We start from the raw sequence: 27,484 nt of genomic DNA on the forward strand, positions 1-27,484 counted from the left end.
TTTCTGTCAGTGCTCTCTTGTTTTTGAAAAGCCTGCACCCACCTCAAAAGGTCTGAACAGAATGCGCTGCTTTCTTGCAAGCACCATTTCACCCCCTGCTTCCCTAAACAGTTCTTTGGGGTGAGATTCACCTTCACATCCTTTATCTGCCATCAGTCCTAGAATCTGGGTAGGACTTGTAAAAATTATGGCAAGGAGAAGGCAGCCTGAATTGCACATGGATTTCTAAGACAGTGGGATGACCCAGGTAACAAGGAGGATGTGTGTACTCACTGCATGTTAGTACAGAGGTTGAATTGACTTACCAAGAGCACTGACTCGAGTCTTTGCCTCAGTCCTTGCCATGAAAACCACAGAAACTCTTCCCAAGATAAGCAGACAAACCTGAGTATCATGCCACAGGGACTTGTTTTGTGGCTGGAGAGGTGACACGCACATAACCTGAGGTGACAACACAGTGGACTGATACCGTTACAACAGGTTCTGTAACAATCAGAGTTCTTGAACCCAGGAGTGTGAACAGCGAGCAGTTCCTGGGAAATCATGGACAACCAAAAAGAGCTGAGAGGGGCAAAGCCATGGCAGCACACAGCTGGAGTGAGTGCAACATGGAAATCAAGTTACTTGCAAGCAAGAATCCAAAAGTAATCATCATACACATTTGCCACCAAAACATCTTTATAAGTCTTTGGCTTCATTTCACATCTCTCTCAAATCAATCCAAATTTTTTTCTCTTTGCATAGGAGAGGTTTGTATGCGGACTGACTCAGCATATAAACTGTTGTAAATGAAGTTAGCTAACTGTGATGCTTCAGTCTGTACACAGGGCAATTACCCAAAATACTTCAGACACAGAATGAAAAAAAAAAATCACCAAGCACTGGCTGTCAAGGAGAAGCACTATGAAACTAAATGATGAGAGCACTCTGGGGAAGAAATTCCAGCCCTCAATTCTTGCAACTGCAAGAAAGAACTGGAGAGCCAAGCCCTGCCAGATTTTATGGAGCTGAATGGGCTGAGCTAGAGGAAATACCAAGAATCTGTTTATTTATTATATTCCTCATATAGTGAGTTGTCATAAGTTCTTGAACCACTCAGAGGAAAAGAAAAATCACAGCTTCTTTTTTTTTTTTCCTAATTCTATTTCAAAATTCAAATAAATGGAGAGGGAGAAACCCTTCATCCTTAGCCATTCACAGCCTCTGGAGTTGTTTCCCAGTTATTGTGGGGCTTTTAGAAGCAGAGCAAAACAGCCACTGTGCAAATGAGCCCTTAGCCCTGGGCAGAACTGCTTCACAAACTAACCAGCAAACACAGAAGTCAGAATGAGTAGTTTAACACAATCTGAGCAGAAAAGAGTAGTGAAATCGACACAACCCCTCAGCATGAGGTACTGCAGTTTGCATGTGAAGCTCAGCACTTACATATATCTGGACTGCTGAATGAAAAGTTTAAAAACAAAAAAAATCCCTTTTATCTTCAAAGTATAGACTTAGGTATCAGGCAGGAGTGAACCTGAACAAGCAGCATATTTTAAGTTGTAACCACCTAAGCAAAAAAATAGCAAGTGAAATTTTTTTCTCTCTCTCTCTTTTTTTTCTTTTTAATGGCTCTCCACGGAGAGCAAGCAAGTTACTCCGTGCTGTCAAGAATGCTGGATTCCTACTAGCAACAGTCAGCGGTTTCTTTCTAATTGTGAAAGCTGCAGGAGGCTCTGGCTGCCTGTGTGTCAGAGCATGATGAGCAGGACGCTGGCAGAAGCAGCACCTCCAGCCCTGTGTGTACGTGTAGCACGTCCCCATTCCCTCAGTCCTGCAGGGAAAGGGGTCTCCCTCTTTCCCTCTGCCTGGCAATGCTGTCTGCTGGCTGTGCTGCTGGGAGGAAACAGTGAGGAAGCCAAGACTACTGTATAAAAAAATAGAGTTAAAAGATGGTTCTTATTACAAACATCAAGCTGACAATGTGGCAGGCTAGAAATTCTCTGGCCATTACACAACGTTAGAAAATTTGGAGTTTAACTGCCATGAAGTCAGCCTGACATAAGTATCCCCTTCTGCAGAAAGACAGCCTTCATACAAAGAAAATGCCCCGGGAAATCCCACACCTGCAGATGGAAGAGGTTACAAGGTGCAGGGGAAAGGGTCTCTTTTACCAACACAGCTGGCTCAACTTTAAAGTTTATTTGTGGCAGCTCTCCTCCCGTATTACCTAAGGAGCACCAGGGCAAACACAGGTTAGTAACCCATCAAAGGCACGCACCAACCACTCAAACACTGAACTGCAAACTACTGAACCCACCATGAGCCAGCAGCGTGCACTCAGAGCCCAGAAAGCCAAATGAATCCTGGGCTGCATCCAAAGCAGCGTGGGCAGCAGGTCAAAGGAGGCAATTCTGACTCTCTCCTCCTCCTGTGAGACCCTCACCTGCAGTGCTGCATCCAGCTCTTGGGCCTCAGTGTTAGAAGGACATGGAAATGCTGGAGCAAGTCTAGAGGAGGCCACCAAGTTCATCAGGAGAACCTTCCCTGTGAAGTCAGGTTGAGAAAGTTGGGGCTGTTCATCCTGGAGAAGCTTCCAGTATCTGAAGGAGCCTGCAGGGAAGCCAGAGAGGGAGACTTTGTTGGGAAGTGTAGTTGTAGGGCAAGGAGGGACAGGTACAAACTGAAAGATTTGGGGAATCTCCTCTTTTTAGGGGAATGACCCCTATTTTTTCCAAATTTATGTTGGATATAGGGAAGATATTCCTTACTGTGAGGATGGTCAGACATTGGAACAGGTTACCTGGGGAAGTTGTGGATGCCCCATCACTTGGTGATGTTCAAGGACAGGTTGGATAAAGCAACCTGGAGTGATCTGGTTTAGTGGGAGGTGTCCCTGCCCATGGCAGAGGGGTTGGGAGTAGATGGTCTTTAATATTCTACAAAACCAGAACTGGTAGAACTGAGGTGCTATAAACCATCAAGTGTGTATTAATAAACTTGTGTAACAACTTACAAGTGGTGTGTCTTGTGCCACTCATTTCCAGAAGGACATTGAGAAGCTGGAGTGTGTCCAGGGAAGGGAACGGAGCTGGGAAGGGCATGGAGCCCCAGGAGAGGCTGAGGGAGCTGGGAAGGGGCTGGGAAGGAGAGGAACAGAGGGAATGGCCTCAGGCTGAGACAGGGAGGGTTTAATTTGGATATTTGGAAGAATTTTTTCACAGGAATGGTGAAAAGCATTGGAAAAGGCTGTCCAGAGAGGTGGTGGAGTCACCATCCTTGGAGGGATTTAAAAGATGCGTAGATGTGGCTCCTGGGGACGTGGTTTAGTGCTGGGTTAATGGTTGGACTCACTGATCTCAAACGACTTTTCCAACCTAAATGATTCCATGATTCCCTGAAATTTCTCATGAATTCCTAAAAACTCCTGAACCTAGTGACTTCTAGTTGCTGAGTCCTTGATACCCCAGGAATTGCAATTAAATATAAAGAAGTTAGCAAGACAAGGATTTCTCCCAGCTGCTGTGTGCACTGAAAGATGCAATTTGGAAGATTTGCATTTCAGCAACATAATTCACCTTGTTTCTCAGTCTGGGCAAGCCTTTAACATTCCCACCACACCACCACAGAAATTCCACATTCTGAGGAGAAGAAAAGCCTCAGAAAGCTTCTCACCAGAGGCCTCAGGCTGGGGCAGAGGGGGGTTAATTTGGATTATTAGGAAGAATAATATTAGGAAGAATATTTTCACAGAAATGGTGAAAAGCATTTGAACAGGTTGTCCGGGGAGCTGATGGAGTAATCTCCCCTGGCCGGTCTAGGGGAGATTTAGCTGGATATGAGGAAAAATTTCTTCACAGAAAGCGTGACTGGGCCTTGGAACGGGACGCCCAGGGAGACTGCAGAGTCACTGCCCCGGAGGTGCTCAAGCAACGACTGGACGCGTCACTCAGCGCCACGGCCGGGCTGACACGCTGCTGTCCGCTCACAGGCCGGACTGGCAGACCTTTTCCGCCCGCAATCACTCCGTTCCTTCTCTCTCTATTTATATATAAATATATATTTTTGTATTTCTGCGTCTCTGCCCGCACCCCTCCTCCCGCTCTCCCCGCCCTCAGGCGCGCCCGCACCTGCGCCGTGCCGGGCGCCCGAGGCGGCGCATGCGCGTCCCGCCCTCCCGCCGAGCCCGGCGCCGCCTCCCTCCTCCTCCTCCCTTTCCCGGCCTCTTCCCCGCCACCTCTTCCCGGGGAAGGGACGAGGGCGGCCGGAGCGCGGCACGTACCCGCCGCCATGCAGATCACGCTGAAGACGCTGCAGCAGCAGACCTTCCGCATCGACATCGACCCCGAGGAGACGGTGCGGCCATTCCCGGGCTCCCTCCCCGCCCCCGCCATTTCTCTCCCCCACACCGCCCCCCTCCAGCCACCATTCCCGGGACGCGGCCGTGGACAGGGATGCGGGGAAATGTGCCCTCGCCCCCCGGGAAAAGAGAGGGAAGGACTCCTCCTGTGGAGGTGTCTGGAGATTCAGTGAGGAGTCAGGGCCGCGGGGGTGGTGCGGTGTCCGCCCGGGATGATTTTGGGGGATTTAGGGCCGCGGGGAGCGGGGTGAGCTCAGGCGGGGGTGATGAGGGATCCCCTTTTCCTCGGGATGCTGGTGGGTAGGAGTGACTTCCCATCGCCGAAGGAAAGGGGCTGCCGTGGCAAACCTCCGGCGGAAGGACTTTTTTCCCCCCTTGTTTTTGAGGAGAACGCCCCGGAGGTGGGAGGGGGAATAGCTCGGGAGATGGAAAGGGGGAATAGCCCCGGAGGTGGAAAGGGGAAACAGCCCGGGAGGTGGGAGGGGGAATAAATATCTCACGTAGTTCTGGGGAGGAGAGGAGCTCTGTAGGAAAGGAAAGTTTTTCCTTTCGGGAAGCGGGGTGCCGTGGGTTAGCAGCCAGTGGGGCGCAGGTTTGTAATGGGAGCACTGGGAGAGGGAATATTGCGGGAGCATCCCTCTCCCGGGGGGGGTCCAGCAGAAGGAAAAGGTGGTGGTCCTTTCCATCCTTCCATGGAGAGGCTGGGAGGGTGGTGGGGCTTTTCTGCCAGGGCAGGAGCGTGATTCTGGGGTTTGCTGCCAGGTGCATCGCTGTGTGCCCGGGCAGGTGTGTGGAGCTGGGAGGGTTTATTTATTGTTTGGCCTCACGGGGCGAGCTGCAGTGATTAATCAGTCTGCACTTGGAGGGGAGGGAGCGCAGCAGAGACTCTGCTGACCTCGGTGCTGGGGTGTGTGTGATGGGGTTCACAGCAACCTCCTTCCCCCTCCCTGGCACCTTTGGATGCTGTGAGCAAGGAGGAGACATGTTTTGCTTCCAGGTGAATGTTTTCTTCTGGCACACAGGAGCGCGCTGGAAAATCCTCAGGGAAATGCAGTAGGAAGGGCCCTAAGTGAGTTGGCAGGGTTGAAGTTGCCTTGTCACTTGCCTGAGCAGAGGTGGCTGTTTTGGTAGCCAAGCCCAGACACTCTCGTGGCCTTGGTTTGAAAGATCTGGAGAGGCTGGCAGCTTTCCTTTCCATCCACTGTTCCTGTGACAGGTGGACAGTGAAGCTCTAGAAACCATGGGGCATTGTATCTGCCTTTATAAAGAGGTTCACTCTCTTCCATCTTAAGAAAAATAAAGGATGACAGCTCAAAGTTGGACTAAGACCTCATTTGGGTTGCCATTGTGACTGAGGGACATGGCAAATGCCCTAGGAGAAGCAGGGGTCAGAAACCTTCAAATATTTAAAACACAAGTCTTTGCTATTACTGAGAAAATTCTCTTTTCTTTTCTTTTTTTTTTTCCTTTTTTTCCCCCTCTTGTAAGGTCCTGGGAAGTAAAATCAAGGAGAGGACTGAAGGAATGTTGCCAGTCAAAGCCCTCACCAGTTTATGAGACAGCAGAATGCAATGACTGGAAGTTGGATTGTGGGAAAATGAGACTGCACCCTCTGTTTATAAATGTAGCTGCTACAGTAGCTCAAAATAAAAATGCTCCTCATGAGCATAATTTCAGGATTTGACCAGGAATGGGTGGTAAGACAGAGGAAATCTGGTAGAATTTGAGGGGAACTTTGTTTTAAAAAGAGCAGGATAGAGACTTGATCTTATTATTACCTGTAGAAATGAAAAATGTGTTTAAATTTCCGTGGCACACTTTTTAGAAAATTACTAAAAAATTACTTTTGGAAATACTAAAAATCATAGAACTTAGTAAAGAGAAGTACAGCTTTGAGCCTTCAGTTACAAACTGAGTCTTAAAATCAGAAAACACTTTGAAATATGCTATGTTGAGCAAGAGCCTCACAAGTGTGTGTTTTGAAGTCCTCAGTCAGATTTTTTTTGGAATACACAGATTTTAGCTGAAAGTTTGCAGCTTTCTTAGATTAATTTCCTGAGACCTTGAAACGTGTTTCGTGGAGTTTGGGAAACATTACTTTTAGTCTTTGGACCATGTGTGTGTTTCTCAGAGGTAGGCTTGTTTACTTGGATTTCTGCCCTGCGCTGTGACAAGGCCAAAATTCATGTGGTTGCGATAGTCACGGGAAACCTGTTGCTCCCAAGCTGGGCTCTGGTTCTGTAAAATTGCTTTTGTGTTCCTTTTTGTGTTCCCTTAATCTCAATACCCAGTTAATCTGGAGGGACTTGATGTTGCTGTGCAAGGCAGCAAGATTTAATGCTTGTAACTGAGAGCTGTCTTTGATAGGAATATTTAAACCAACCTCCAGTAATAATTTGAAGCAACATACTTCCCAATAACTAATTAGCCTTGCTAATTAGCTCTCTGCACAAGCAAATGGTCTTTTTTTTCCCCCTGTTAAATCACACAGTTGAATTTTAAACTTGCCTTCAACAGAGTGACTAGTTTTGGTTTGGTTGTGTTTTAAAACATTGGCCAACTGAGTATTTTGGGTGAGTGAAAACTCTACTTGAAGCTATTACCTTGCTTGACAAAGATACTCTCAGGTACCCTGACTGACTAAAGAGGATAAAAATATTTAGCCTCAGGCCTTGTTATTGGGAAAGGCCTGCTATCAAATTAAATTTTTGCAAACCTGGCTGTTTTTTCTTTAAATTTTATGGTGGGCCCATCAAGCTCCACACAGGGGGGCATTTACCCATTGTGGCCTCTCTGGTGTTCCAAGTGGGGCTTGATAATTTAGATTTAACCAAGTAAATGAAAGCATGTATCCATCTGCAAAAGCTGCTGCTTCTTTTTGTTGGCTCTCTGTGAGAAAGTAAACATGTTAAACATTGTGTTAGGGGCAAATAATAAACTGCTGTCTGACTCTGGTGCAGACCTGTGTGGCCACATCTCTTGTCTGAGGTGACACTGTAGGCTTTTAAATGTGGCACTTCTCTTGTAGTTATCACTGTGTAGACACGAAGCAGGTTTTTAAAAATCTCCAACAAACATTCTTAACTTGGAAAGCGAAACACCAGGCAAAAGTTACGTCTGTCCCGTTTTGTTTTCAGCTCCCCCCTGCGCTGTTAACCTAAAAACCTGATTGTCAAAATGCAGAGAAGTGCAAGGAATATTCAGGATGTCAGCAGTCCTTTGGCTGCAGTCTGTGTGTCACATAATCTGGGCTTTCACATTTCGCTGTTCCACCCCAGCCCTTGAACACCCAGGCAAAGCCAGCTTGTTTAAAACACCGTGTCAGCAGAACACTCAGCTGTGCAAGTCTGGGTTTCTGCCGTGTTCTGGTGTGTCCTTAGTGTGTGTCTGTGTGCTTTGTGTGGAGGTTTCGGGATGCTAGCGTTACTGTGTCAGAAGAATTAACTTTGTAGCAGTTCTGGAAAAAAATCAGGAACTGCTGTTGAATGAAGTGGTGAAAGCTGGCTCCTGGACTTGTGAATGAGTGTGAAAATACCCTTAAAAACCTCCTTCCTACATGTGTTTCAGTTAATCCTAAAGCAGTTGTGGGTAAGGGGATTGTTTTTGTATTTCTCTGGGAGTTTTATCATTTTATGGTTAGAGCAAAAGTGCTCAGTTCAAAATCCAGAAGTACCCTTCTAGGTTAAAGATGTTTTTCAGGCCTTGGTATTCTTTTTTTAATTACTCTTTGGGTTGTACAGTAGATATCTTTCTCCTCTTCTGGAGGATTGTTTTGTTGTTCTTGCCTCCCTTTAGGATTTTATTATTGTGTGTGTATGTGTGTGCTTGCACGGGCAGAGGAGGTGTGAATTTGAAGGGCTTGTACTTGCTGCTTGTGGTTTGATACATGACTCTGCAAAATTGTAACTTCAGAGATCACTAGAATAAAAATAGATCAATTTTCCACCCATTGTTTTCATTTTTCTTCACAGCCTGTAGCATTTTGGAATTTTGGTCTGTTAAAATTTATATTTGTTTAATTAACTCTCTAGGGGCTTTTTGCTACTGCTCTTCTTTGGTACATAGTCCTTTTCTTTTTCCTGATTAGAGTTAGGATTTTCAAGCAAGGATGTTGTTCTGATTCTTGGCTGAAGAAGGCTAGGCTTTCACAAGTTCAGGAATATTTTCCTGAAATTCTAGTGAGTGTTTTAAATATCATTTCCAAAGAACTTAAGGCAGGATGACACTTTTTTTTTTTTAATTTAATAAAGGAAATGATAGGATAGCATAAATTACTTCATACAACTAAAATTATTTTATCCATATTGGAATATGTTTTTACCTGTTGCCCATTTTTAAAATGCTGTGGCTCTGTCCATAACTTTTCAACTGATTTATTGAGAATTTTCTTTGCTGACAGCTAAACTAGGTAAGAACAGTTAGCTTTGTACTTTTAATGATTTGGCAGTATTATGTGCTGTATTTATCAAAATCTAAACTTCCCAAGGTGGCCAATACACTGAGAAGTTAAATATAGAGATTGTACACACTTAAAGATGGTTCTGTACATATATTTAAGGTCTGTTTTGCAGTTATGACTGGAAAGCAAGGGTATCTGTCCTTGATATGGATAACAACAGGCTGGAAGGTGTTCCCTTTGAAAGTTGGTGAAAAAGGAGAGTACATTTTAATTAAAAATAATTAATATGAGTAGATGATCCTGCCGCTGTCTGAAGTCCCATTGCTGCCCTTGTTTGTAAATGTGGGTATTTACTGACAAACCTTTTGAAAGCATTTTCTTTGAATTCCTGAAACACGGAAAAGGTTATCTGTAGGTGTGAGGTAGGGGGGTGTAAATTTACAGCACTGAGGGGTAGGGCTGACAGTGTTTTCTCCCACCAGGGTTTGTGTCTTTGGTCAAGGTTCTCGTGGGTGGAGTGGGCTCAGTGACACAAACCTCTCTTTATTTCTCAGGCCGTGGGGATGTGCAGCATGTCTTACCTAGAGCCTGTGAGGATGGCTGTCCTCTGCATGCTGCCCTGCAGGGAGCACCAAAGGAACGGGAAAAGGAGAGGGAAGGGCTCGCCGTGGCTGTGAGCACACAGAGCTGTCTGCACACCGACCCTGGTTCTCCCTCTCCTTGTCTTTCCCTGTGTTTTTGTGTCAGAGGCATGTTGCAAGAAGGTTTTTTAAAGTATCTTTTTAGCATTGATTGAAATGTCTCGCCAGTTTTCTTCATATTCAACTGTGTCACTTATATACTTGTAAATCACTTTGTGGGGAATGTGCCTGCTGTAAAAACTGTCTGCCCAAATCTACAGGAGGATTTTTCGTGCTAATTAACAAGACCATTGCAAGAGTCACCACTCAGAATGTAAGCTTTCTTACTAAAACAAGCTTTTGTGGCTTCAGAGGCAGGACTGTCTATCTTGCTGATTTTCTTCAAGCTGCAGATAGCTGGAAGCTCTGCTTTAGGTTGACATTTGTGTTCCTTTGTTAGTACAAAGCTGCTTTTAGTCACCTTTTTGCAGTAGAGAACTGGCCCCGGTGTCTCCTCTTTCAGACAGGGCATACATCAAATTTGAAATGCAGGGCAGAAGTGTGTGGAGGCCTGGAGGCCAGCTTTGAGATCAGAAATTATTTCTCTTGATCTCTGGCCAGTGCACAACGATTACTAGACCTATAAATTTCACTTGTGTGTAGATGAGATACATTTTATAGAGGAAAGTAGAAAGGTAGAGGTAATTGCAGAGAAAGTAAATGTGGTAGAGGTAATTGCAGAGAAAGTAAATGTCGGGTAGAGGTAATTGCAGAGAAAGTAAATGTCGGGGCTGAATTTAGATTTTTACCTTGACAATTCCAGATTATTTTTCTTCAGAGGATGCTGCTTCTTTCTTTATATGCAAAATTCAGCAGCAGTAAATACAGCAAGTAAATAGAGGAGCTTATGAATGCTTTATCCTGTCTGTTTTTAAATGCTGGAGTAATTCTAGATGCCTTGTTTATTGGAGTACAACTGTTTTGGTTTTTTTCCCAGGCACTTACTAAGCTCGTAAGCCTGCCTGGATTCACAAGGCTCTTCCTCTCCTGTGGTTCTTCCCAATTACTGTATCTGTTATGCCTTTGAGGCCTGAAGTAGGGCAGTGATCTGTTCATGTAACCACCATTATTATTGCCTTCTGACTAAATATGACTGTCCTGTTTAGAAAGAAAATATAAGAGAACACTGTAAATGGAGTTTTGTTCCAGAAAAGCCTGCTTTTATGATTTGTAGAAAGAAGTAGCTGGAACCAAATAGATTTTTACCAGTAAAAGAACTGTGAAGCATTGACTTATGAGCTTAGTAATTTCTTATCCTCTGCATGTTTTCAGTAGTAGGCACAGTATTTGTCATTAATCAGTTGCTGATCACGGAGTTTGATTAAGGGTAGTAAAACCTGTTGCACTGGTCATTTTGTTGCTTCATTAGCAGGTTTATTGTCTGGTACAGCTGCATTGTCCTCGCCTGACTTTGAGCAGTAGCTGTGTAGCAGTACAACATGTGGTAAATATATTTACAAGGGCAGTAGGAGGAGAAAACTCGGGAATATTAAGCCTAAATTCTAAACGAATTTTCAGAGTATGATGCCCTTCCTCAGGGAGGAGGAAAAGAGCAAAGCCCGTTGAAGTAAAATCTTTTGTGCTTGTCTAACTATGACTTTTCTCAAAGTCTGGGAGAAACACGTCAGCTTACTACAGAAAAAGATGAAGAGTGGTACAGAATTATAATGTAGATTTTTAAAAAAACCCTCTGTGCAGCATTTATCCTCCAAGAGAAGCAGTTCAGCAGAGCTAGATTGGTAGTGAGGGTCTTTCACGGTTGGTCTTGGGATCCATCTCTTCAGAGTCCTTTAATTCATTTGATAAGATTTTCATTACAAATCAACAGAAGCATGATGTCATTGAGAAATACAAGGTTTAGTATTAGTACCTGTCTGCCTAATTGAGGGTCAGACTTTGGTAAACAGCTCTCAAATGAGCAGCATGGATTAATTGGAATTGGATTCATTAACAGGTGAAGCCCTGAAGATCGTTGATCCTGAAACAACCAGGGAGAGTAGTGATGCTGATCTGCTTAAAGTGTGCTGGCCAGCTGTTCCCAAGGGCAGTGAATTTCTGCCTTTGGAAAGAGGTGCCTGGAGCCTGTGGGAAACTGTGACTCTGACATGAAAGGAAACTAAAGAGACCTGCTTGGTTTAGCTCAAAGTTTTGGTGAAATTATGTAAATGTTTCACACTGGCAAGCACCGCTGGATGTGGGAAGGCTGCTCATGCTTGAATGATAACATCAGCACAAGAACAAATCAGTATTAATAGTCTGTGAATTAACTTGGGGTGGAATCTAGGAAAAGACTTCCAATATCAGAGTAAACTTTGTAGCAGCCTCGTGGTAGAGGTAGCAAAGAACCTTGTCTGTGGGTGCATCAGATCCCTGATGGAGATCATGGTGTGGGAGATGGGTTTGTGGCTTGATGTCAGAAGAGATCCTTTCCAGCTTTGTGTTCAATTTCTCCCAGCATCTCAAGAAATTCAGCAATTTGCCTTGCCTGTGTAATTATAGTTTAAAACTGATGAAAGTACACTATTCACCTTTTCATTGGGATTTATGAAATGAGTCTCTGAATTAACTGATGATTCTTGCCTCTTCTGTGTTAGCATTTATATGAGGTGGGAGAAATGAAAATTGGTGTGTGAGAGGGAAAGGGAGAGGGGTGTGTGATCAATGGGAACTGCTTGCCTGGATGGAACCCAGCATGCCCTGCTCGCTTAGCTGGCAAAAAGTGACTGCAAGGAACAACTGGGAAACTCAGCACTGGTGATTTCATGAAACCCATTTTTAGATGCCTGTCTGGGATGCAGTTGATGACTGGTATTTCTTTGGAAGACCTCAGTTTTTCAGTTAGGAGTCAGTCAGCTCTAACTCTTTATTAAACAGACTGCATGGCATAATATATTCTCAAGGACATTGCATTTAGTTTCTGAGTAGTAGGGAGAGTTTCACATCTGAGTTCATAGGGGACAGAAGAAACTCATCTTGGCTTGTTAGTGTGCTGTTTCTGAATCTTTAGGGTAAAGTGTTTGTAGATGAATTGATGCTCATTCCTAAAGTTATTGCCATAAAGTACAGGCTCTGTTTATTGTGCTGTGAAATTTTATAAGGGTAGAGGAAAAATGGGATTTGGTGAGGTCTGAAATACATTTTGAACCCTAATCAGGTTGAATAAAGCTAGGAAGCTTGAAGGTTTGGTTTATGGATCTGTATTTATGAGTAAAATAAACCATATTCTGTGAATGATTTCTCAGTTTGATGGATCAATGTGCTGGGTGTGCTTCCCCAAAATTAATTTTCACTTAATAACCAATCATGGTGCTGAAGTCAGGTTCTCAGCCAACTAATTTGCTAGAGGCAAAGTTTAGGATGTTGCTTTTTTCAGCCTTTCACTGCACCAGCAGCTGGAAGATGCAGTTGTATTTTCTGAAGAGCATTGAGAGAGCCTCTCTCTCTTTATATATATATATATTTATCTTTCTCTCTGCTTTTTTAGTTCCTCCTTGAAAATGGAACATCTATGGTTTAAATCTAAATGAAAGTGGATTATACTACTGTCTGACATGCCGGTTGTTTTGCATTTTCCCCTCTTACACAGAATTAATGGCACAGTTATTTCTTACTATGCCTTCAGTCACTCCAGTTAGAACTACAAGAGGAAATTGATGTATCTGATCTTATCTATTCCTTTTTTTTTTTTCCTGAGAATTAGTATTGATCCTCTGCAAATGATGTGTTTCTGGCCTCCTAGACTAGGCAGTGATGAAAGCCAGAAGATAGGAAAGCACTTTTTATTTTAGCCCGAGTGTTTTCTTGAACTTCTGTCTCTGGTAGGAGAGTGATGTGGTCTGCAGCTGACTGCATTTTCTTGCAGGTTCAAGCTCTAGTAGTTAAGAGTTGGTTTAAGTCCTTTTGTTTGTTCCTTTGAATAGGTGTGATCCAGTCCGTTCATTGTATGCATTTGAGATAGGACAGATTCTCTTATCTAAATCACTATTCTTTATAAAGCAGTTAAGCAATGCTCTGAAATGTTTTTGAATGTAATCTTGAAATTACTCGACTATTTGATGTATTTTCAGTTTTAAAGGAGCAACTTGAATGACATGACAGAATTTTAAATTTTTAATTTGTGATTAGGAGCCCATGGTGGATTACTGTCAGTCACCATAAGAAATTGAGTATCTTTGACTGGCAAAAGTTCACAGTAGAGTGAATGTCCAATTAAATGAGAGACCCATGTAAATGATCTTCCCCTTTGCAAATGGCAGTGTCCCTGGGCATAGGTAGCAAAATACTGTAAATTGGCACAGTTATGTTAAGCTTAAATTCCTTTTAGATTTTTGTAAGCTGTCAGCCAGAGAACAGAAGTAATTTGTGTTCCAATTTAGTATATAATCTGTTCTTAAACTGATTGATGTATGTGGCAAGAATACAGGCAGAGAATAAAGACCAGCACTGAAAACTGTAACGGCCTTTTCTCCTCAGGATTTCCAGTCTTTTCAAGAATTAAGAAGTTAATGGTGGCCCCTGTACTGGCAAGCTTTAGCCAAAGATTATCTCTGTTCTCTAGGAGAAAACCTGTAGTTTGTTCTTATGTTCAGAAGACCACATGGTTCTGTAACCTCATGTGTTATTTGCATTGATAACCATTTCACTGAGGCAATAAATACCAAACTGCTTCAGGTGGATCCAGTTACTGCATAGTAATTAGTACATGTCTTTAGTCTGTCCTGGCCTAAACCACCACAATAATAAAAATTATGTCAGTATTAGCATGCAGAGAGGGTTTTTGGATTGTGGAGGGGGCCAGTACAGCTGAAGCACAGCCACCTGAATGCCCCACAAGGCTGAAACTGCCTGTGGCTGCTGAGTTAGTTTTCCTAGGTGTAATCCTGCGGGATATTATGGGATTGTGTGCTCTTGGTGGTGCTCAGCACCTGAAGGATGTGGACTGTTTGGAGCTGGTCCAGAGGAGGCCATGAAGATGTTCAGAGGGTGGGATGCTCCTGTGGAGACAGGCTGAGAGAGCTGGGCTTGTCCAGGTTGGAGAAGAGAAGGCTCTGGGGAGATCTTGGAGAACCTTCCAGTGCCAAACAGAAGGTTCTTTATAAGAAAGATGTATATAAGATACATTTACTCCTAGCAGGCCTGTTAAGAGTAGATGTAAGGAAGGGATTTTGTGCAGTGAGGGTGGTGAAACACTGGAACAGATTCCCAGAAAAAATTTTTTTTCATTTCCTTTGGCTCCATGGTGTAAATGGAAGTTTGCCTATGTCTGGAGATGAATGCCACCTGCCAAAGGGATGAAAGCATAGTCCTGTTTGTTGCAGGCTTATGGAGGGGGGTTTGCAGACTTATTTTGGGAGGTTTTGGAAGGCAGCAGTGCCTCGGGTCGCTTGCAGTACATCAATCACAGCACAGTAATAACAAGGGGAAATGCTACACACAGGTGGTCAGCAAAGGCAAATGAATTGTTGGATCCTCCTGCAGTAAATATCTTAACTCCTTCTCATGGATCCAATTATTGTGCAGTAAATCAACATGTGTGTTCAGTGTGTCCTGACCTGGACTGTTAGCTGTTCAAACATTTATGTTTGAAGGAACACATCTTGGTTTTGTTCCCTGTGGGAAAAAGACTGTTGTCTGGAATAAAACAATAGAAAATAAGGGAGACTAAGTTGACATTTGATGCCAGTACCTTGATTTATGCAGTGGACATGAAACAAACTTTAATTTTCTCCCTGAAAATAGATTGTGCACATTAGTCACATTGCAATATTTCTTACAAATCTATGACAAACATGGTACCTGGGTACAAAAGAAGTAGTCTGGAGTCATTATCTTTGAGTGATTGGTACAAGAGCATAAGAATATATAAGGAGGGTGTTAAAAAGTAGACATTTGCAAACTTTAAACACTTTTAACATGATTCAAGGGATTTGCCCTAGTGCATGCAGGACTTTAAATGAAGTTGTGTGAAGTATTAGACAGTATTATTATTAAAATTTAGGAAAAAAATCCTTGATGGCTTATCTGTGGTGAAGGAGATTGTTCAGCAGCAACATGAGTCACTTCCATCCTTAAAACTGGGGAGGAATTAACAAGTTCATATTTTTAATTTTCAAGAAAATATGCTTTAAAAATAAATGTAAATCCAAGTAGAGGACAGATTGCTGTAAAGTAAGTGCGTGAGAATGATGATGCTTTCAGCAAACTACTGTCATATTTGATTATCCTCAGGACTTACGGGTGGCAGTGAGCTGCTCTTAGTTTTGCTGTGGGAGAGCAACTGCCTGGTTGGAGACTAATTCCAAAGCATTTGGCAGGTGCTGGGATGGCATGTATGGTACAAAATACCAAAAACATCCTTTCTTCATCTGCTGGGGAAAAAGAGCTGGCTCCCTATTTTTGTTTAGTTCCATAGAGGGAAGCAATATGTTGCGTTCTGTATCCTTGCAGAGCTTTATGAAATAGATTTTTTGAACATTCAGGGTAAAAAAAACCCCCAACCTTTAGAGGGTGATGTTAGCTTGTAGTAATAAGCTCATAGCAGATTGGTTGTCTTTGTTTTCTCTACACTGGGAGTGTCTGCAAAAATGCAAGAAGTATTGACTGTGTGTGCAGGCAGTTTGTCTTAAAACATGACTGCAGATGTGTCAGTGCAGGAATGCTTTTACAGGAGCTTCCTTTTCCTCCTCAGGGTAGCATTACAGAGTTTTCCTGGAGAACTGAGTCCGTTCTCATACATGACAGCAGCTAGCAGTGCCACTTGAGCTGTTGGTGCTGCGAGAGTGTGGGTGATGCATCAGTGCAAGCCAGTAAATGCATAGGCTTTGAATTGCTGTGTGGAGCTCCAGAAATTGTGGTGGAGAGGGAGGAGTTGAAAACAATTTATGTAAGATAAGCATCTGAACATTTTGCACAAGTCTTTGTATGTGGGGACTTCAAGGTTGGATGTCATGGTGATCTTGCCAAAAAAAACCACCAGGAATTCCCTGAAAAGTGGTTATGATGATGAAAACCTTCCTCTCTGTTTATAGCAGCTGTACCCTCTGCATTCAGGGAAAGACCAGGGCAAATGGGTCAAGAGATGAAAACGTTTTTCCTCCCCAAGTTTCTTAATTTACTTTTTCACTGTGTTGTGCACTCATACAAATAACTTGTCATGGAAGAATTAATTACCTGATTTGATTCAGCACAGAAAGGGAAAGGGGCATGTTGCTCTGCAAAGTGGCTACAGTGACATATTCTGAAGGCTGATAAACTTGACATAATCAAGGCATGATTGAAACTACTCTTCAGTATTTAAAACTTGAAGTATACTTAATGAGGTTTGTACTGTGAACTTTGTTTTCATTAAGACTGTTTTTGTGCTTCAGGTGAAGGCTCTGAAAGAGAAGATTGAATCAGAAAGGGGGAAAGATGCCTTTCCAGTAGCTGGCCAAAAACTAATTTATGCAGGTAATGGATATTCTGAAGATAACTTATCTGAACATGCTTTATTTTATGTTGTTGTTTGACTTGGATGTGAATGTTAAGTCTTCTAAGAATTCTGAGTACTGAAGTAGAGACAGGATAAAAACCTCCACAAACACAAAAATTAACTCAATGTCAAAGGGAACTCTTAATTTTGAATTAGAATTTTTTAGGTTTTAATGCATGTGTGTCTGACATCTTTTCTCTTGTAACATGATGTCTTAGGAATATGCTGGGTGAAGAAGAAATAGCTTTTTTTTTACAAGAATTCAGAATTTAAGCAGGTCAAAGCTGCTGTTCTGGCTTAATTCTTTTCTTTTTCAATTTATGCTGTGTATAGCTGAAGCACTGCGGTATATACCACAAAGAATTAAAAGCTAGATTATTTCTTTTGGATTGACAAAAGAAACTCACCACCAAATCCTTGCTGTACAAAGGTACTTTCAATACTTTTCAGCTCTGTCAGAGCTTGTGCATTATGTACTAGCAAAAAGCAGACTAATGTTGGTTAAAAACATGAAATTAACTTATTTCAGGTTTATTTTACTTGTCTTGTTCATTCTGGTGCTAATGCAGAAATCCATTTTTTTGTTTTCACTTCATCTCAGAACTTTGGTGCTTTTCCAGTACTCCCTCTAGTGTTTTATTTTCTCTAAAACTGGGTCTGAAAGAAACTTTGGTGGACTTTTCACTTTTGTCATGTACTGCTTTGTAACAAGTACAAAGCTTTCACTTGTGATAAGCCAAAGCCACTGTTAACAGTGGAGAGATGCTGATGGGAGAGAAGCTGTGAGTCTCTGTGTTTGTACAGCTCCTCTGGACAACATCCCATAGCAAGTTTTATGTCCCTGGTACTTCACTGGGGGGACTGCATGTCAAGAACATGAAGGTGGAAGTCTCTTGCACAACGAAGAAATGTGAACCAGGCAGAAGGTTTTGTGCAATGTGTGTATTAAGAGTGCGTGGCACTCTTAATATTGTTTTTCTGTGATTGCAAAAATCAAAGATTGCGTAAGATTCTGTGACATGACTGGAGTGTTTTGTGAAGTCAGAATGTATCTGCAATATTGAATAACCCTCACAAGCAGTAGGAAATGTAGGAAATAAATTGATAATATAATATTGTACAAAGACGGATTATCTTTTTTTTCTTTTTCTTGGACAAGAGATATGAGGGTATATTGATGATGTTTTTACTTTTATTAAAATGAATTATTATTAAAATTATTAAACTGTGGAATTTTTGTAGTTTGGTAAAGCAAAGTGACACCCCCAGCTGACTTTGATTAGAGAGGCTCTGATTGTCCATTGTGTTGACATCTGAATTTGGGTGAGCTCTAGAAACCCTGAGAGTGGCGGGTTCTGAGAAGACAGGATGTCTGTATGTATACTTTCATAAAGTATATATGTTATATTGCAAACACATTCATTAAAGCCTTCCCCGAAGTGCCTATAAAAATTTGTGAGTAAACCCTTGAAGGTTCTGAGTCAGATGCTACAGGTATTGCTATTACTGCACAACATGTAATACTTCCTTGAGTGTTTGACCTGCAAGACTGGTGGAACCAGTCATTTGTGTTCTGAGTGCCCACAAAGTGTATGTGTTGCTTGATTTCCTTGCAATCATCAGGATAAGTATGTGTCCTTCTTGTTGCAGACCACTGGAGATGTTATGAAATGGAAGTAGTCTGTGGCACATGTTCAGAAAATTAATCAGTTTAAATTGTAAAATATTCCCTGAAAATTCTGTAGTGGAAATCAGTGCTATAAAACTCACTGGAATACAGACTTGTTTTTCTGATTTGTGGTGCTACCTCCAAGTCAGCTTATTCTAAGAAAAGGCAAAGAGTATGTGATTTACTGTGTTCCTAAGTTCTTGTAGAAGTGATGCAAATCTATTTTGTCACAGTACCACCTCTGCTTGTGAAACATCAAAAGTTGTAGTATAACAGATGTTTCTGGGTTTGTCTGATAGCTTTTTCATCCTTCTGTCAAGGTGGCAAATTATGGAATAGTTCTAGCTTTTTCTAATGTTTTAGCCTTGCAAATTGTTAAAGTTGCAAGGTCACACACTTGTTATTGCAGGCAATGCTCTTATATGAAGAAAAAATGGAAGATAAGTAGAAAGGAATTTCCCTTACTGTGTAAGCAGACATAAGTTACTTGGTTAAGCTTTTTGTGTGTTAATGCCTTTCCTCTGTATTACATATATCTTTGTTAAGGATCTTTCTAGATTCCAGTGACTCTTTCCAGATTTCATGCTTTTATTTTAAATGGTTTTAAAGCATCTGCAACACTTAGGGCAGCAGCTCTCAAGCTATCCATTATTCTATACATCACATGAGAAAAAGTGTGGCTCTGCTTCCAAAGCTTAATGGCCAAACTGCTTTTTGTTGAATTAACATTTATTTATAATCTGCATAAAACATGTTTTCTTGAGGAAATCCCAGGACCATTTATTGATTTGTTAAACAGCTTTTTAATTTTTGCCTGTTTAATTTCTCAGGTAAAATCCTTAATGATGAAACTGCTCTTAAAGAATACAAGATAGATGAGAAGAACTTTGTGGTGGTTATGGTGACAAAGGTGAGTAATCGTTTCTTTTGAGTAGGAAGCTTCATTGATTTAATTCTATTTCTTCTTGTGATTAGTAGGTGTATATATCCATTCTTAAAACCAGTGGAATTTCATCATAAGCAAATTCAGATCAACAGTAAAAAGCTTGTGTGAATAGATAAAAAATATTGCTTCATAGTCTTGGTTTGCCTGGGCTGATTTTTGCTTTTGCTCTGTGCTGAATATATGTATTAAAGAAAAAAAATTGTTAATGGCTGATTTTACTGTTTGCTCTTTCATGTCTCTCTGTTATTTTTTCCCTTTTATTATTAAAAGGAAGAAGGCAACCTAGGTAGTTTGTGGTTAAATCCTCTGTATGGATCTCTTCTAGCCTTGCCATGTTGCTTTTCATAGTTCATGGCTTTTTCTCCTGTCAAACTCAAGAGCATAAACCAGTAGAGACAGGATACATCTGGCAGTAAACAAACCTGTGGGTTTTGAAAGCCTGCAAGTGCAATTTATAGGGAATGACTGTGACATGTGTTTGAAGTATTTCTTCTCTGAACCACTTGTCAGGCTGCTTCCAGGAATCAAGCCACTGATTTTCCAGGCATTCCAGGCGATCTGAATCAAACTGGCTTCATCTGTGTTTTCAATATTAAATTAATTTTGAAGCTCGAGTTCCTCCTCCTGACAAAGAAAACATATATTCTGATGCCCCTTATTTATCTCTGGTGATAGTAAACATAATTAAACCAGTGGGCTTGTTAAAGATAACTGTTGTTGCTCTCTTCCTGAATGAACAGCTTGCTAGTCTGTGGTTTGCCACAGGGGCATTTATCAGTACAAGAAAACAGGTGCAGATGAGATGTCAGAGTCCAGTTTTTCATGTTGTTGATGGCAGAAGGCTCCAGAGAAGTTGTGCAACTGCCACTCCTGGAAATGTTCAAGAAATGTGTGGCTGTGGTACTTAGGGACACTGTTTAGTGGTGTGTGTGGCAGTGCTGGGTTAGATTCAATCATTTTAGAGGTCTTCTCAACAATTCTATGATTCTAAAGGCAGATCTCTGTGAAGAACTGCTAAATTCAGTATATTCTGATAATAAAGGACCTGTACTTTGGGCATTTCTTCAGTCTTACAATCTTTTTGCTGCTCTTGGCGCTCAATTGCCCTTTCCCGATTCTGTTGTGGGTAAGACATGCCCAGTCATGTAGACACAGATTGCTAACTTTGTCTGATGCTCAGACGTTGTTGCATTAAGGTTTAGGAATCCAGCAGAAAATAACCCCCCCTTGCATTCCTACTGTGTCAGTGTTCTTCGCTGAGTGCTTATTAAAATGTTATTTGCTGTGCCCATCATGTTGGAAGCTATTCATTCTTAAGCTTTTACCTCTCCTTGCAGACAAAAGGAGGAAGTAAATGTTTTCTTCTTCAAGCAGGCAATGTCTGAAAGTGGTGCACCTTGAATAAGTAGTTTTGCTGAAGTTCACCATTTCTCTTGGAAAGGCAAAGATTGGGGTCAGCTTTGTCAGCCCTTGGGGCTATTTTTATATAATGGGATTAATACTGCATCCAAGAAAAATTCAGGTTTCCATTAGAGATGTGAAGATTATTTCACAATTGCATACAAGTATTATTCACTCTAAATATTCTGCTGTAAGTTTGGTAGTCCTTCATTCTGCTTTATCCTTGGTGCTTACTTCATGAACTGAAGAGATGTTATTTTAGTGCTCTGAATGCATAGATTGCATAACTGAAACATGTTGCAGGTGAAGTTTAATTTTTTTCTCATCTTGTGTTCCAGCAAACAGCATTTTGTAATGAAATGTGATGTCTGTCTTAATCACTTTTTTCCACATCTGAAAAAAGTGAGAAAAGCTTATGCTTGTTCTGCAGATAGTTTTTGGCAACTGTCTTGGCTTCTTCTGGAAAATGTGCTTTTGTAAAACTCAGGATTGTTTTCATATTTAGAATATTGTGGTCTGTAAATATTTAGATCTTTGAATTTCACTTCAGAGTGTGAGCGCTCAGGTGTGTGAGTACCTCAGTGACGCTCTCAGTTGCTTGTTTAAACACAGTGAAGGGCAAGAGAGAACTAATGTCTTGCAACATTTTAATGTTGTGCTTATGTTGAGGCAGCGATAGGAAACACAAATGGTCTTAACAGAACTCAGAGAGCCGTGGAGTTATGATCTTTGTTCCGTGCCTGAACTCTTTTGTCCTCCTGTAGCCCAAAGCAGCAGCTGGAGCGACTCAGCCGTCAAATGCCACTTCCACTGTTGGCTCAACAACTGCAGCTCCCACAGCAGTTGCTGCACCAATCCCTGTTCCTGCCCCTGTGCCAGCTCCTGTCCCTCCACCACCAGCACCAGATGCAGTGGCTTGTGAGCCAGCACCTGTGAGTGCTCCGAAAGAGGAGAAGCCTGAAGAAAAACCACCTGAGGCACCAGCTGCTGTCAGTCCATCATCAATTGACAGGTATGGATAAGCCTCCAAAAATGGGTTTCTGTTTCTGTTGCTTCTGGTTTTGATTTTAAGTTTTTATTACAGTGTTAGGTGAATCACTCTCTGCATTCTATTTAATTTTTCTTCTTTCTTGACTGTAATTTCAGTCTCAGACTCAAGTATGATATTACTGATTGTAAGAAGCACCTCTCCTTTTTTATGCCTTCTCCTGTGGGAAGTGTGATCTTGGGAACAAACCTGTGGAGGGGAGAGTTAAATGACACAAGATTTGACCTCCTGTTAGGCATTTCAGAGTTGCTATCCTGCAAGTTTCTTTTCAGACTGAGAATATTCACCTGCAGTGGGGATCTACTGCTGACAAAGTCTTGAAGTCTGAAGAGGAATGTGTCCTGTCCTGCTCATAACCCTCTGATTGTGCTTTTGATAATGTTGGTCAGATTCAAACCATAAATTCCTTATTGCTGTATGAGTCTCTTAATTTTTGCAAAGAGCTTTTACTTCTAAAATGTAGGATGTGGTATTGTTCTTAATCATGTAATGCGTTAAAGCTACAAGGTTGGGTTGTTTTTTTTTTTCCCTTGAATGTTCTTTGACCTATCTGCAGGTAATTAATTCTGAAACCTGGGAAAACTTTTCACCCCAATTTTCTACAGTTGAGAAAATCAAGTGGAAGTTAGAGGTTTCATCCCTGTTGTATGCTGTTGCCTTTTTTTGCTTAAGTTGCTGAAGTACTGCATGGGATTAAAATGTTGTTAACAGGAATTTAATGACCCCTGAAGTGCTGCATAGCATCAAATCTTAATTTTTTGTGCTCTGGGTTTAAATTATTTGTGTGTTATTTCTGGGAATACTGGTGCGCAAAACAGTATTTTTTAAGTGATTGTGTTTAAACACTGTTGAATACTGATTTGATGATAACAAAGCAAAACTTGCAATTGCCTAATATCTTGAAAAACTCATCACAAATTTCTTGCACTAAATGCACAAATTGATGTTTTAATTTTGCTGTTCTGAGAAATGAGTATTTCTTAGAAATGGAATGCAAATGAAGTTTCATTTATCAGTTAAATTAACTTAGTTGTTAAAAAATACTAATGAGTGGGGTTATTTTCTTTTTTTTTTTTTCCCTGCTCAGTTTGTCCAGTGGGTTCAGAGATCAATCTGTCATACTGAAATATTGTTTTTCATGTACAGATTGCAGTTTTGTAAAACTGCACTAAGGGACCCTCAGTGTACACACTTGACAGGGAGAAACAAAATAATTTAACATAGACCTCAAAGTCATCACCTCCCTTGATTTCAGTGAATGCTGTTTGCTTCTGATTTGCTTTAGAAGCTAAATTACTAAGGCAAGATTTATTGACCCAAGGCCAGGCCAGCTGGCATCTTGCTTTGTCTTTGATCTTTTTTTGATTGTAAATCTTAACTACTGACAGATTCTAGTGAAGCACTCTTGTTGTAACAAATTATTTCCTGCATAGATCTTACAGAGATCTCTGTAAGTGCCTTGCTGGATTTTTTGTGGCATCTTCTGAAAACATTCAGATCAATCTGATGATCTTTCACTTTCTGATAGGAGTTGCCAAGTCTGGTAGCCTGATAAATTTGAGGCTTCTACAGCTCCATGTACTCAAGTCTATCATGTTATCAAGACTGTGTGTTCCCAAAATATACACACAATATGGATATACCTATAAATATATGTCTGCCTGCTTAGGTCAGCTCAGGCAGGAAGAATCCCAGCACTCATGCAAGATAGATCAGCCACATCCACTTCCCCTCTGGCTGTTTAGAGCAAAGCCCACTAGTGCAAAATGAAAATGTACAAAACACAAATTAAAAATATGAATTTCTCTTTTGATAGCTGGCCCCTTAGAGTTTGCCAGCTTCTTGGTACCAGGGCGTGGGGACTGTCTGAGCCCTGCCACCCCGCTCCAGGCCCTGATACTCAGATTCCCATTGCACATACACACACACACAGAGAGGGCTCACCCAGGAACTGGCTGCAATCCTTGGCTTTCCCACTTCCACACTGGTCTCAGCAGTTGCTGGCTCCACAGGTGTCTGGATCCCTCTATCTCTCAATTCCCTGTCCCTGTGAACACTTGGAATTCCAAATACATGTGTGTAGAATAGAGACACACACCCCCCACATTATGAAAAATTTTTAGAAGTAGAATTTAATAAAAAGACAGGATGGATTGGGTAATGAGGTGCAGAGCACGGCCAGGCAAGTGTTTCTTAAGTATGATTGGCCCTTTTTCTCCTCTTTTTGCACTCTTGACCCATGCTGCTCTTCTGCGTGGCGCCTTAAGCTTTCCTTTGCCTGCCTTTGGTTCTTCCTCTGGATTTCTTCCCCCAACACTTTTTCCTGGCACCCCACAGTGAGTTGGGCTCAATGCCCTGTGGGCTGTAATGCCCTTGAAGGAGTCCTGCTGACCCACCCTGGGTGTCCCCCTGAGACCAGGGGGCTGATGCTTTAATTTTGCAGCCCTGGGAACTGGGCAGCCTTGGCTGTGGCTGATTAAAACTGGTATTCCTCTGTTGTGTTGTGCCTCTATGTTCCTTGCTGTTCATGGAGGTGAACCTTTAATCCTGTAATTTAACAACTTTGATAACTTGAGATGGAGTAATTGCAGATGTTAGCAGTTTATATTCCTGGGAAAGCAGTATACTGAGATTTTAATAAGTGCTTGCCACCAGCCTCCTTGGGTCCTCATTGAGGTCAAGCTGGTGGCGGTGGGGAAGCAGTTAGTGAGACTGCTGTGTGCTTTTGAAAATCCACCTTGTTCTCCCACCCTTTAAAGCATTCAAGCAAGCAGATGGCTAATCCCTGAGCAGATGGGCAAGAGCCAAACTTCTGGGCGGTAGCGGGGGAAGGTTGGCCTTGTTTTAAAAATGCTAGCATTGTAAGTTTGTAAAATCTATTCTCACTATAGATCCAAAAGAGAGCTCTTTGGAAAGCTTTGTTGGTTTTTTTAGAAACAAAAGGGGCTATTAGAGTTACAGCTGCTGCTGCTTTTTTTTTTCTTTCTTTTTTTTTTTTTTTGAAAAACAGGAAGTTTTCCAAAGTTTTGTAATTACCATTGCACTTGTCTTCATCTTACAGTACAACAGGTGATACATCTCGATCAAATCTTTTTGAGGATGCTATAAGTGCACTTGGTAAGTGGAGAGTTTTTTTTTAATGTAGACATTATTTTGGTGCAGCAGAAACATGACAGATTAGCAGATGTTGACATTTTCTTCTGTATCTGTCATTGTTAAAGTTATAATTAAAGTGCTCCTCTCTAAGACCTGAAGTTGATATCTTGCAACCAGCTTCAGTATTCTTCCTTACTGAAGAATATTTCCCTTTATATATTTTTATTGTGTGAAAGGAAGATCCTTGCACTCCTGCCTTTTTTCCCCATTTGCTTTAATTTCTCTTCTAGCTATTCACTTTGAAGTAGCTTGAATAGAAGACTAGATGTAAATATGTGTGTGCTTTTCACTTTTGCACCCCAGAGTGCAGGGCTGGTAAAATGGCTGCCTTTATTATTCACTTGTTCCAGCTTTGAAAGTACTTTGCTTTTTGACACATTAAGATTACATAAATTCACCAGATCTGCTGCTGAGAAATGAATGCCTCCATGTATTTATAGTCAACTTACTCTTATTTTGACCGTTTAAATAATCTTTGTTTCTCAGTGAAATAGACAGAGTAAAGACAACAGGAAGCTCTGCCCATCATTTATGCTGATTTGGGTAGCGAGGAAATTATTAGGCAAACCCACAATTCCTTACTCCTACTGAAATTTTTGGGTTGTTTTGGAGTGTGTAACAAATTCAGGTATAGAAATAAGGAGGACGTGGGTTTTTATTCTGTCTTTTGTCTTTAAATATGAAGCTCCAATTTGGTACAAAGAGTGAAACCAAGTAAATAGTTTCACTTACATTTTCATGTGGATATATTGGAGGCAGGTGCTGTAATTAAGCAGCTCAGAGTGATTTAGATGCAGCAGTAATATTTTACATGACTTTGTGGTAGCTAATAGGTTGAGTCTGTCCAGCAGCTTAATGTGACAAACTGTTTTAAATTGTATAATCCAAAATAGCTGATAGAGACTGATAGCAGGAGACAAAAATGTAACACTAAAACTAAACTGGCTGAAGTGATTGCTGTTACCAAAGGTGGTTCTTTAACCATTTATATTATCTTAGTGGTCAAGATGATGTCATCACCAACACTCATGTTAACAGCGTTGATCAGCAAGTTAAATGAAGCTGGTGGTCTTGATTAAAATCTCTTCAAAATTGGGGAAAAAAACCCCAAAATATTTTGAGAGAATTACCTCATGATCCATGTTGTATGGGAGTTCTTTGGTTGGTGTCTGATGGGGTAAACCCATGTGTCCCTACCTAACATGTTTGGAAATAAGAGGTATTCAGTATGATTTTCTGGGTAAGCATACTCTAAGTGTTGTCAGCCAATAAATATTCAAGGGCAATAGGCATGAACTCCGTGGTTCTTTTTCTTTAAAAACTGTCCTGAAGGGAATTTGCTTGCACAAATTGATGGAGTATGTTTTCACATCCTAAGTTGGATCTGACACATATTCTAACTGTGGCTTCTCAATTACATTGTCTGAAATGAATTGACTTTGCTTTAAAAACAGGGATTGTTTTCTATGATTTGCTGTTGGTTTCAGTTAAATTGCTGAAAAGTGATGTGGCTTTTTGTGCTACGTGAAAATCTGCACGTCTTGCAGTCCTTGAACAACCACATCTTTCACAGGAGCAGCCTGAGATTTCTTTAGGGCATAGGACAAGAATTATTGTGGGGAGTATGATGAACTGGATTTCAGTGTTAATCCAGCTTTAAAATGTTGCTTGAAAGATAAAAGCACAGAGCAGAATCAATTCAGCATTGACCTCAAACATTTCCACTAGCTCTAGGGACAGAAAGGCCCAACTGTGTATCATGACATTGCTGGTGTGCAACTTCTGAATTATTATTCTTGGTCTCACTTTTGCACAACTTAGGAAGTAGATTGTATGGAGTACATGCACCTATGTTTTCAGTAATTCTGTTTTCCTCCTTTGGCGTTTAATTATGCCTTATGTAGCAGCCTGTGCTGCAGAAGTTAGCCAGTCTTTTTGCATCTTTTTCCTGTATTAAATCTTCTAGGCTCTACCTTGCTTAAATTGAAAAAGCAATACAGAAGTGTTCAAGTAGTAAGTAATTACATCAGCAGGTGTTCTGACTGCTTGGTTAGTTTCTTAGGAGTAGTAGGGGTAAACTAGTGCTGTGTAAGGAAGAATGTGAGCACAAGTAGCAAAGTCATTGTGTTGGGACAGTTATTGGCTTGGCTTTTTTGCTTCCCTGAAGATAGAAGTGTAGAAGTATATATCTTCAGAGCAAAGCTTAGGTGATTTTTTTATTTCACGTTTGAAAAAGTGCAGGTAGATGTGAAATGAATGATCGTGTAGTTCTGTATGAAGACATGAAGAACTTACCAATCCTTAAACTCAGGTTGGCACTATTACTTTAAAGCCCAAATACTAAATACTTGAATTAGTCAAGGCTTTTAAACCCT

General features: G+C 41.4%; 1 protein-coding gene across 2 annotated transcripts in view; it reads left to right on the forward strand.

Annotated features, from left to right (window-relative positions):
- Positions 1-4,124: 4,124 nt before the first annotated feature.
- RAD23B (RAD23 homolog B, nucleotide excision repair protein) overlaps positions 4,125-27,484 on the forward strand; it is a 35,828-nt gene continuing 12,468 nt past the window's right edge. The window contains exons 1-6 of one of the 2 annotated variants that reach the window (XM_026796030.2): positions 4,125-4,335; positions 8,911-8,981; positions 16,786-16,867; positions 19,389-19,468; positions 21,670-21,917; positions 25,015-25,070. In XM_026796030.2, the coding sequence (XP_026651831.1) occupies positions 4,140-4,335; positions 8,911-8,981; positions 16,786-16,867; positions 19,389-19,468; positions 21,670-21,917; positions 25,015-25,070 (733 nt within the window). In that variant the 5' untranslated portion in view covers positions 4,125-4,139. The remainder of the gene's footprint in view (positions 4,336-8,910; positions 8,982-16,785; positions 16,868-19,388; positions 19,469-21,669; positions 21,918-25,014; positions 25,071-27,484) is intronic. The other variant, XM_005491362.4, reaches the window with a different exon arrangement.

This window comes from Zonotrichia albicollis, chromosome Z (genome assembly GCF_047830755.1).
Source record: "Zonotrichia albicollis isolate bZonAlb1 chromosome Z, bZonAlb1.hap1, whole genome shotgun sequence".
NCBI lineage: Eukaryota > Metazoa > Chordata > Aves > Passeriformes > Passerellidae > Zonotrichia > Zonotrichia albicollis.